This window comes from Vitis riparia, chromosome 17 (assembly GCF_004353265.1).
Source record: "Vitis riparia cultivar Riparia Gloire de Montpellier isolate 1030 chromosome 17, EGFV_Vit.rip_1.0, whole genome shotgun sequence".
Lineage (NCBI taxonomy): Eukaryota > Viridiplantae > Streptophyta > Magnoliopsida > Vitales > Vitaceae > Vitis > Vitis riparia.
This window is the reverse complement of record NC_048447.1, coordinates 11,785,963-11,797,944: the sequence shown is the minus strand read 5'-3', so window position 1 is coordinate 11,797,944 and position 11,982 is coordinate 11,785,963. Positions and strand designations below refer to the sequence as shown.

The following is an 11,982-nucleotide window of genomic DNA, read 5'->3' as shown; positions in this document are numbered from 1 at the left end:
GCCATTTCCTTCAACTTCTCTGCATTTGCTTTTATACCATCATCAGAGACCAACTTTTCAATCTTCATCTTAATCTCATGCCTTGATATCAATCCATTTTCATCTGGGTTCAACCCCAAGCCCACCTTCCATTTGTCGCATATGTAACTCTGGTTATGAATTGATCTGCGAAGTAGGGCCAACATAGGAAGGGAACTCCCATGCCTATGCTGTCCATGGTTGAGTTCCAACCACAATGGGAAAAGAAACATGCAACAGAAGGATGTGAGCTAAAACCTCTTCTTGGGGTGCCCATGATACAATCTTTCCATGGTCAGCTACTCTCTCAGTGAAACCATCAGGGTATTCAGCAACTGATCCATCGGTGAAGTCTGATCGGACAACCCATAAAAATGGCCGGCCTACAAGTTCAATGCCAAGTGCTAGTTCATTGAATTGGTGCTGGCTTAAGATTGCTAAGCTGCCAAAGGCAACATAAATGACTGAGCCAGCAGGTTGTTTATCGAGCCAGCCTATGCAGGTCGAATCCTCAGGCCAAAAGTTTCCAGCATAATGACCCAGATGATGACTTGCAAGTAATGGACCTATTGATAATATGTTAGGAATCAACTCACAGGCAGATGAGTCAAGTTCGTAAACAGAGTTGCTGAGAAGCCACCTGGAAAAATCCATTTTTTGAATAATTATGAGAAGAGTTCGGAAAATGGTCTCTTGTATCTTTGGGTCAATTGGGCAGCACCAGGGCAATCTGTTGCTGCTAAAGACTGGGATATCCTTTGACAGGCAGATCAACTCGTCATTCAGAGGAGATCCTGCAGAGATATTTGAATTATTTCCATCAAAACAAAGAAATTTCTCAATACTTCCCTGGTATCAACAACAAATTAATTTTAGAAAAAGTTGAAGCCTTAATACCGTCAGTGCTATGTATGATTCTTGCCTCAATTAGCTTGGGAATGTGAAGTGCCAAAGCCAAGATTTCTGGTCCAGAAGGAAAAAAGGGGACCCCCAGGATTCCCAAGTTCTCTGCCACCTCCATTGCCCACCACCCAAGTGTTATGTCAGCAACAACACAAATGATCTGCCCATCATCATTCGAGCGGTTAACTTTCTCAATCAAATCCTTCAAATGGCTCGGCATGACTCTTGAAATGCTTTCTGTTAACTTGGGTAGATCTTTCCGATCGTCCCCTGGATCCAGACCATCTGGGATAGAGGCTAGCCCTATCCCACTCCGAGCCTCAGCCTCATGTGGGAGTGCAGCCAGCAGTTTTGCATGTATGAAGTCAGAGTTAACAAAGGTGACCTTGATCCCATGATCAGAAATCCGGTGTGCAAGCTTCATAAGAGGAGCAACATGTCCTTGCGCTGGGAGCGGTATAATCAGCACATGAGGTCGCCTGCCCATGGTCCTTGCTAACTTGCCAACACTTCCACCCTTCTCTTTGTTCTGATCCCAAGCTTCACTAGTACTGATACTGTTTTATTAGCCTGAGCCCTCCATGGAACTGTATTTATGAATTTTATACCTATTGCCCTCCTAATCGAGGTGCAAAACTTTTTTCCCTTTCAAAAAACAAAGGGAATATGAAGTCCTCGCTAGCTTTTTTAACAATGAAAACTAGTGGAAGTTCACCGACACTAGAGATGGAAAACCCTCGTCTCAGAAATGCAAGGAAAGGGAAGACCATGAAGAATTTGAAGACCATGATGTTGCTGAGCCCTCCCTTCCACTTTATTTATGTATTTCATACATTATCTAGAAGCTAAAGTCTTACAAATAAGTAAAAATCCATTTCTCTTTTAAATTTCACAATTTGAAGACAGTTGTTGGGCATAGTTTTCAAATAAGTAAAAATCCTTGCAATATTCTCAGGGAATTAGAATTAGAGTAGAATTTCACTTTCCCATTCTTTCCCTTTCAATTTATCTCACACTCGTTATTACTTCACCCCAAAGTTTAAAGTCGTGGAGGCCCATGCTCCATGGATGGGATGATGATGCTATTTATGAGAGTCAGAGCGAGAGGAAAACCATGCCTAAAAATAAGGCGGGTGTTATGTTCCATGTTTCCATCCGTGGAGAGGGATTTAATAGGATGCAGCTGTATTTCAGCCGCCACTCTTCAGGGTATAAATTCATCAACAACCCAAAACCTAACTTTCCCTATAAATTTTAAAGCAATTCAACGAACACCACCCATCTTGGACCCCCACCACCCCACCCCCCCACGCCTTCTTCATGCTTGGACGGTTGGACCATCCAATCATGCTTCACAACCAAATACTTTTATTTTTAATTTCATAAAATTTATGATGTCCTATCACTCCATCAGTATCACAATATTAATTTATCCTGTACAAATTAATAAAATTCTCAAATTTATTTTACTTTTTAACTAATAAGATATTAAAAATATTATTCCACATTATCTCAAAATTATTTTTATTTCATACATTATCTCATATCCTTTGTCACTTATCTTGATATTTTGTCTTTATAAAGTGTCTTCTATGGCTCTCCATTGCCACTTATCAAAAGTCTCATTAAAAGATCATTTTTGCTTTGATACCAAATTGAAATCCAAAAAAAAGATTCAAAAAGAAAAAGATTGAGAGAAAGACAAAATTTAGGATTTCTTATTATGAATTCTTTTAAAAATAACTCCAACATCATTAGAATTTAAATAAACCTAATAAAATAAAATAAAGACTATTTTACTCTTACTTGTAAAAAGAAAGAAAATAATTTTAATATAGTAATTAAGTATAAGAACTAAATAGTATATAATTCTAATATACTAACTAAAGAAATAATAACTTCTAACATATTTACGATTGGATATTGTAGATGGGCCTTTTAAATAATATTTCTTGATGCGATGATGGGTTGATATTTTAGTAAAGTTGGACTTATTTGGTTCTTTGATTATGAACTAATATTTGGTGATACTACAAATGCAATATTTGAGTGTATTAATTTTTGCTATGATTATTTTAAATTATGGTTACATCTTAGAGGTTTTTTTCATAAGTATAATTGATTATAAATATAATTATAATATTATTGTAAAACATTTTATAAAACCTAATACATAATATTTAATGATTTAAGATGAGTTTAAGTTAAATTATATTTAAATCATTAAATTAATTAAGCAAATGTCTTCAAATATTTTTAATTTTAAGTTATATAATATTTATTATGGTTAATAATTTATGTAATTAGGTCGTTAAGATAATTTATCTAATAAATTTCTTTTACTTAGATAATCTTATGAGGAGCAAACCTTGGCATTCACTCTCAACCTTTTACAAAGCTTTACTTCCTTGATTTCTAAGGGTGCTATCGTTGAAACATGATGGTTTGGAGGCTATGTTGTTGAATATCCTAAAATTGTGTTGGATTAGTTTCACCATCACTTAGAACTCTTGGGTTAGAGCCCATTTGATCATATTATTTTGTACTTATTGTTAGAATAATTAGGTTAATCCAAACTAAGTAGTCACCCTAGTGAGGGGGTGAATAGAGTGATGGTCTCATTTTACAATTTAAATTATATGAATGTAAGAGACAATTATAATAAAATATATAAAAAATAATATAAAAACAATTCATATAAAATAAAAAAGTAGGGGAAGAGAGAATGTAAACACAAGATTTTATAGTGGTTCAACGTAACCTGCCCTACATCCACTCTCCTTTAGCTTTAATCCCAAGCTTGAGGTTCCATTAATTCAAGGTTTCCAAATCAAGCCTTCAAACAATACAATGGATTATGGTTTCAATCCACTATCTTGGACTTTTGGCTCCAAGCACCCTTTACAATCTCCAAGAGATATCTCACTCTTGAACAACCTCTCAATTGATACCCCACACTTGAGAATCCCTAAGTGATACCTCACACTTAGATTCTTTATCTCAAAAAATTACAAAAGATAAGAAATAATCTTACAAAATCCTAGTACAAAACTTAGGCTCAAATGTACAAGAAAAACTAAGATTGAAAGGTGTACTAATGATATGTAAAGTTTTAGAACAATGGTGCACTTAAAAATACTCTTCTAAGGCTTAAATATATTTAAGAAAGGTTTAGGAAGGTTAAGTTCTTGAAACAATGAAGATTTGAGTTTTTTTATACAAGAAAAAAGCCAAATTAGCCATTGGGGGGTTCATTCGGTCGAGCTCTGATTCAATCGGTTCACTAGCCGTTAGCATTTAATGGCATGACAGGTAATCGTTGGACCTTGACCACCCCTTGACCAGACCTTGACTGGTTGAATAAGCATTGTGGAAGAAAGAGAAGGTTTTTGCACCCTTCAACCGGTTAAGCATAAAAGGTCGACTGGTTTCTCATCTGGTTCAACTAGTTGAGTCGTTTTTGGCTCAACAACCATCATTTTGAACTTAAAACCTTTTAAATAAGTTTAGATAACATTGACACAAGGTTTTAATTGAAACATGAAATCATCCGAAGAGAGAAACTCATGGAAAATATAGAATGAATGAAACTAAGAGATCAGACACATCAAAAGAATGATGAACAATGAATCCCAGAAGAAGATTGAAACCTCTCACAATCTAACCCAGTTTCTTTAGGGTGGTAAGGTAGACCATTATAAGAAAGATCGTAAGGTTAAGAGAAAATTAATAACTTAAACATTTTAGAAGACTTAAAAGACATGCTTCGTAAAGTAATGTTAAACTCCTTAGAATTTGAATCAAGGACTGGTTCAGATAATGAAAATGATATTAATCAACTTCTAGACATTGATGAAGACAATTCGAGTCAAACATCTAGTGATCTGGAAGAGTGCATTAAAAGGCGGTTGTGATTGCCATCCTAAGACTATAAATGTCATAAAGCCAAGAACAAGAATTGGCTTTGAATGTTTTAAGAAATATAAAAGATGAAACTGTTAAGCAAGAACTTTATGAAGTCTTTAAGAAATCCGTCCATAAACCATAAATTGAGAAGACAGTGAGTCCTTATATCTAAATGAAATCTTACAAGATTTAATCAAAATTCTCCTAAAGATATAATCATTAAGGATCTTCAAGAAGAAATAAGACAATATAAGAAAGAAATTCAGGATTTAAGACAATTCACAAGTTTAGGTTTAATAGACCTCCAAGACCAGATCAACAAGATTGTTGTTAACCAATGAAACTTTGAAGAGGTTCCAGAATCGTCACAAGTCAATGAAGAAGTGACAGATTCATACTTAAATACTGTTAGCAAGGTTATTTTCCAAAAGTGGGAAGTCTACCTAACTATAGTAATCAAGGATAAGTTTGTCCTTAATTCCATCACTTTGATTGATTTAGTAGCAGCTCTAAATTGCCTCCAAGAAGGTCTAGTACCAACCCAGTTTTATAGGAAAACTAAGCAAATGCTTTCAAGAGCAAATGGTACAAGACTATGATTGATTACAAGTTGTCAAATGCACATATTTGTAATCAGGACATTTGAATTAAGAAAACCTTCATTCTAGTTAGAGACTTGAAGGGAAAAGTTCTTTCTAGGAGTACCATTTTAAACTCTATCAATCCTATTAGAGTAGATAACCAAGGTTTAAGAACAACACCCTTAAATAAGGAAATTCTCGTTGAATTCACTGATCCACCTTGTAAGATTGAAGAACAATTGAAAGAAGAAAACTCAAGATGTAGTAGAAATATTTAAGAATAAGATTGTTGGAAAAGTTTTCTCTAACAATCCTAATATGTTCTAAAACAAGAAGTAGCATGAGGTTGAGTTACCTTATGAACCAGATTTTAGTGACAAAAATATTCCCACTAAAGCCAAACTTATCCAAATGAATAAGGAATTATTAAGATATTGTGAAAAAGAGATTTAGGATCTTCTTGATAAGAAATTGATAAGGAAGTCTAAGTCCCCTTGGAGTTGTTCAACCTTCTATGTTCAGAAACGAGCTGAATTAGAAAGAGGAACACCTAGACTAGTAATTAACTATAAGACTCTTAATGATGCATTAAGATGGATTAGGTATTTTATTCCAAATAAAAATTACCTTCTTCAAAGGTTAGTTAAGTCCAAGATATTCTCTAAGTTTGATATGAAATCAGGATTTTGGCAAATCCAGATTGCTAAGAAAGATAAGTATAAGACAACCTTTGTGGTACCCTTTAGACATTAGGAATATAAATACACCCAAGAATATATATACTTCAATATTGGGTAAAGGGAGAGAAAAAAAAAAAGATATCATATGCAATTTTATTTGTTTTTTATGATTTTTTTTTCTTAAATTTCTCAATGTTTTTTCCTTTATTTTTAAAAACTAGTATAAACAACTTCTATTTGTCTTTTAAAAACTATTCTCTATTTTCTTTTGTTTCTAAAAATTGGAAATAAAAAACTATGAACAAAATAGTACTATGAATTTTTAAAAATAGTTATTTATTTTTAAATCATAGAGTCAAATAGGGTCTAATAGTTTGTTTGACCATGTGATTTGAAAACATTTTTGTGTTTTCAAATCGAACTACACTTATTTAGTAAAATTTATTAATTCTTAAAAATAATTCAAAACTCAAAAACCAATAATATGAGAAAATATTTGAACTAAAAACTAATCCAATTTTGAATAACTTTCCTATATTTTTTTTCTTTGACATATAATTATATTTTTTTTCAAATTTGTTCAATAGGCAAATAAACTTCAAATCAAGTAAGACTTGATGTGTTGGATTCATCAACGAGTCTAGTAATTTTTAAAAATAGTTTAAAACTCAAATGATTTAATTAATACAAGAATCATAGGGACAAAAATTGATTCATAATAACTCTTTTTTTCTTTTCTGCATAAAATCATATTTCTTTCTATTTTTTTTCACCAGGAAAATAGACTTCAAATCAAGAAAAACTTATTTCATTTAATTTATTAATAAGTTTAGTAATTTTTAAAATAATTGGAAATTCAAATAGTGACCCATATTTAAAAAAAAAATAATCTAAAAACAAATTATTTATGTTGAAAAAAAAATCAATTATGCTTTTATGAAAATATTAATGTCCATATTTTTATAACATATACTAAAGAATGTAAATTATTTGTTATGAAAAAATATAACGTATAATTTTACTATAATATTATTACTATTCATATTTTATTAAAAACTATATATATTATTTCTAAGTACAAAATTATTTTTATTTTTACCAAGGCTTGAATTAAATTTAATTAATATTATATACATTAAGTCTATGATTTTTTTTTTTATAAAATCAGAATATTAAAAAAATTATCCAAACAATGTTTTTTTTTTAAGTGTTTTTAAAAACAAAGTTGCTAAACACCATTGTTTTTAGAAAATGAAAATTATTATTTTTTTTCACTTCAAAACAATTTCTAAAATATAAGTGTAGAACCAAGGTTTGATTAATCTCGATTTTGATAATAACAAAATAAGGTTTGGAACTAATAATTATATTTCAAGTTTGATTAAGCACGAAGATTTCCAAAATAGTAATCACAAAGACAAAATATAGAATGTTTCCTTAAAAATCTTGATTAGTTCATCAGTCTCTACTTTAAAACTAATTTATTCATTTATAGCATTAATTCTCCTAAACGACGGTTGAGGTGTCTCTGGGATAATTAAGTTATCTTTTACTTTTTGACTTATCTTTTCTATTAAATCTTGGTTAACAAAAGAATTTTCTTGAAATATTTTAGAGAACTCAAATGGCTTAAATAAAGGCTTAGTATTTTTATTGACAAAAGATGTTTTAATGTGCTCTTGTGTTTCAATGAGCTCCTCAACCATGTTGAGTTGATCCCCTAGAGTTTTGAGAAACATATTAGTATAGTTGTTTTGTTGCATCATTTTCTTATTGTCTACTGCACTAGCAGTTCCTTTATCTCTTGTTTTAGTCTTAAAAAGTGAAGCTCTTATTTTTGTACCATTAACATTCTTGTCTATCTTAGCTTCTAGAGGATGAATGGATTCTATAACAGTGTCGTCACTAGTTTTCCATATCATAGTTTTTGTGGATATATTGTTGATACTCCTATATATATATAAATTTCAAATCAAACTATACTTGATACATAAAAATTATTAATTTTTAAAAGTAATTTAAAACTCAAAAATCAATTTAGTTGGTATTAGAAAGTCATGAAATGTAATAACACTAAAAAGTAATAGATAAAAATTTATTTTGAATGAATTGACCAATTTCTTTTTTGCATATAATGATATTTTTGTAAAATTTTTCACTAAGCAAGTAAACTCCAAATTAAGAAAGACTTAATGCGTAGTAATTTTTTAATGAGTTATTAATGATTCCAATTTAGATTTATTAATGAGTCTAGTAACTTTTTAAAATAATTTGAAACTCAAATAATGATCAAATTAATACAAAAAAAATTATAGATAAAAATTGGTCTAAAATTGCTCTTGTTGTTTTTCTATGTAGAACATATATATATATAAATATATATATATATACATACTAAATGAAGAAAACTTTACGAGTTATGTTCATCAACAAGTATGATAATTTTAAAAAAAAAATTAATTTGAAACTCAAATAGTAACCGATTAATACAAAAAAATTATGGATAAAAATTGTTCCACAAAGATTCTATTATTTCTTTTTTTGCACATAATTATATTTTTAAAACTTTTATCATTTGGTAAATGAATTTCAAATCAAGTAACAATTTGTATTAAATTTATTAATGAGTTTAATAATTTTTAAAAATAATTTAAAACTACAAAAATCTATATAATCACTACAAAAAATAATAGATCAAAATTGATATATTATGAGTTATGACTTTACTTTTTCTCTTATAAACACAATTATATTTTTTTTATTTTTTTTTGCTAGTTAATTACATTCTAAATTGAGATATAATTAATAATGTAAATTATTTAATGAATTTTCTAATTTTTCAAAATAATTATGAATTCAAACGATCGATCTAATTAATTGCATATTAAATCAAAGCACCATACAATACTTCGTTCATAATCGAGTACTAAACATGTGCATGTAATCAAAACTTTGCTCATTCACATGTTAAACAAGTTAAACAAGTTAAACTTTATTTGTTTTTGAATTTATATATATATATAATTTGTGATTCTAGGATAATATTACTATTTATATTTTTACTAAAAACTATTTATTTGTAATTATAAAATTATTTTCATTTTTACTTACACATCAATTAAATTCAATTAATATAATTAATATTATGCAAATTAAATTTATAATATTTTACAAATATCAAAATAAAAAATTATTTTTAAAAAACAATCTGCCAAATATCTGCATTTTTGTAAAATACTAAAAAAAAAATCTATTTTCTTTTTTAAAACTTAAAAACAGTTTCTTTAAAAACAAACATTACAAAACATGGTCACTCGGGTCTTGAGGCCTCTATCAACATGTTTTGTTTGTTTTGTTTCTTTTGTTGCCCAATTTTTGTGGAAGCTCTAAATAATGCCGCTTTCAATCCTTTCCAATTGCTCTGTTCCTGCACTTTTTTTAATGTTGCCATGTAGACAACAGTATAGTTCTTGATGGGGAATCAGAGAAAACTCAAAAATTATACATAATTCTTTGCTCCACTACTAATGCATTCTATCAATATCTGTCATTAATTAACTCTACCACACAAATTTTATGCAGCAATTGCCATGATTTTTGTTCACTAAGATCACATACCAACCCCTGCACATGCATACACAACATGAATGCATTCGCTTTTATTGAGAGAATGGTTTCACACATTTGAATGTGGCAACATTGGGAAGCATCTTCAGTGTTTCATTGCTTCAATAAAGGTTTTGAAATTCTTGTAAGAAGATCCGCCTTCGCATACACTCTTTCTAGCCATTTCCTTCAACTTCTCTGCATTTGCTTTTATACCATCATCAGAGACCAACTTTTCAATCTTCATCTTAATCTCATGCCTTGATATCAATCCATTTTCATCTGGGTTCAACCCCAAGCCGACCTTCCATTTGTCGCATATGTAACTCTGGTTATGGAATTGATCTGCCAAGTAGGGCCAGCATAGGAAGGGGACTCCCATGCCCACGCCGTCCATGGTTGAGTTCCATCCACAATGGGATAAGAAACATGCTACAGAAGGGTGAGCTAACACCTTTTCTTGGGGTGCCCATGAAACAATCTTTCCATGGTCCGCTACTCTCTCTATGAAGCCATCTGGGTATTCAGCAGTGGATCCTCGGGTGAAGTCTGTTCGGACAACCCATAAAAATGGCTGGCCTGCAAGTTCGAGACCAATTGCTAGTCCATTGAATTGGTGCTGGTTGAAGATTGTTGTGCTACCAAAGGTAACATAAATGACTGAGCCAGCAGGTTGTTTATAAAGCCAGTTTATCCAGGTTCAATCCTCAGGCCAAAAGCTTCCACCATAATCACCGTGATGATTACTTGCAAGTAACGGGCCTATCGGTAATATGTTAGGAATCAAGTCACAAGCAGATGAGTCAAGTTCGTAAACCGAGTTGCAAAGAAGCCACTTGGAAAAATTCATAGCTTGGATGCATCTCTGAGAAAGTCTGAAACAGATCTCTTGTCCCTTTGGATCATCTGAGCAGCTTCAGGGCAATCTGTTGCTTCTCAAGACTGGGAGATCCTGCAGAGATATTCGAGTTACTTGCATCAAAACCAAGAAATTTCTCTACTTCCCCAAGTTTTTTATTTTTTAATTTTCAAGGGCTATTAGGTTTATTCTCGTACTTGTTTTCAATTACTTGACATCTTATTGTTTCCCTGATTAGGTATATATCAAAAAGAAATGAATTATAGAAACATGATATAGACAAGTTGAAGAATTAATACCATCAGTACTATGCACGATTCTGGCCTCAATTAGCTTTGGAATGTGGAGTGCCAAAGCCAAGCTTCGTGGTCCAAAAGGACACAATGCGGCCCCCTTGATTCCCATCTTCTCTGCAACCTCCAGTGCCCACCACCCAACTGTTGTGTCAGCAATAACACAAGTGATCCTCTCATCCTCTCATCATCGTTCAAGCTGTTAAGCTTCTCGATCCTTCAAATGACCCGGCATGACTCTCAATATACTTTGTCAACTTGAGCCGATCTTTCCTATCCTCCCCTGGATCCAGTCCATCTGGAATTGAGGCTAGCCCTATCCGACTCTGAGCCTTATCCTCATGTGACAATGCAGCCACCACTCGCATGTATGAAATCTGAGAAAACGAAGGTGACCTTGATCCCATGATCAGAAATCCGGTGTGCAAACTTCATAAGAGGAGCAGCATGTCCTTGTGCTGGGAATGGTATAATCAGCACATGAGGTCGCCTACCCATGGTAGTTGCCAACACTTCCACACGTTTGTTTGCTCTGATCCCAAGCTTCAGTACTTCTGATTCTGTTTATTAGCCCGAGCCCTCCATGGCGCTGTATTTATGAATTTTTACCTATTGCCCTCCTGATTGAGGCAAAAAATCACGGCAAAACTTTCTTCATCCTCGCTAGCTTTTTTAACAACGAAAACTAGCGGAAATTCACCAACACTAGAGATGGAAAACTCTCGCCTCAGAAATGCAAGGAAAGGGAAGACCATGAAGAATTTGAAGACCTTCACACTTGGATCAACCCTTGTTTTCTTCTTTCCTCTCCCTCTTTTCTCCTCACCTTTTCACTCTCAACCGTCTGCCCACACACATGCTTCCACAGCTTCACAAAACATAGCCCTAGCTTCTGCATTATGGACCTTAAAAACCAGGCACCAGACCAGCCCAACACTTGGTTTTTTAAAAACCACTTTCCTGAGCTGGAACCCATATATGGGCAAGCCCAACAAAGTTCATCTCTGATTTATGAATTTATTTTATTATCTCAAAGCTATAGGTTTGTGGCTCTGGCCTACACTTATTCTGGTGTAGTCTCCTATGTGGTTAATTTGTCTTTGTAGTGTCTTCTATGGCTCTCCATTGCACATGAA

General features: G+C 32.2%; 1 protein-coding gene and 2 pseudogenes across 1 annotated transcript; all 3 read right to left on the bottom strand.

The window, feature by feature from the left end:
• Positions 1–109: 109 nt before the first annotated feature.
• On the bottom strand, positions 110–1,723 carry LOC117904090 (annotated as a pseudogene).
• Positions 1,724–9,719: 7,996 nt separating this feature from the next.
• LOC117904403 lies at positions 9,720–11,751 on the bottom strand (annotated as a pseudogene).
• On the bottom strand, positions 9,801–10,544 carry LOC117904089 (UDP-glycosyltransferase 83A1-like). The gene is made up of 2 exons (XM_034816612.1): positions 10,442–10,544; positions 9,801–10,354 (listed from the first exon to the last, which is right to left on the bottom strand). The coding sequence occupies exons 1-2, from the start codon at positions 10,542–10,544 to the stop codon at positions 9,801–9,803; spliced, it is 657 nt and encodes a 218-aa protein (XP_034672503.1).
• Positions 11,752–11,982: the final 231 nt, after the last annotated feature.

What these genes read in the sequence shown, in the direction of transcription:
- LOC117904089 (XM_034816612.1), bottom strand. Translation starts at nt 10,544, where the DNA reads ATGAATTTTTCCAAGTGGCTTCTTTGCAACTCGGTTTACGAACTTGAC. An exon ending in GATAGGCCCGTTACTTGCAA is followed by an intron (nt 10,355 to 10,441) that starts GTAATCATCACG and finishes CTGCTGGCTCAG; the next exon opens with TCATTTATGTTACCTTTGGT.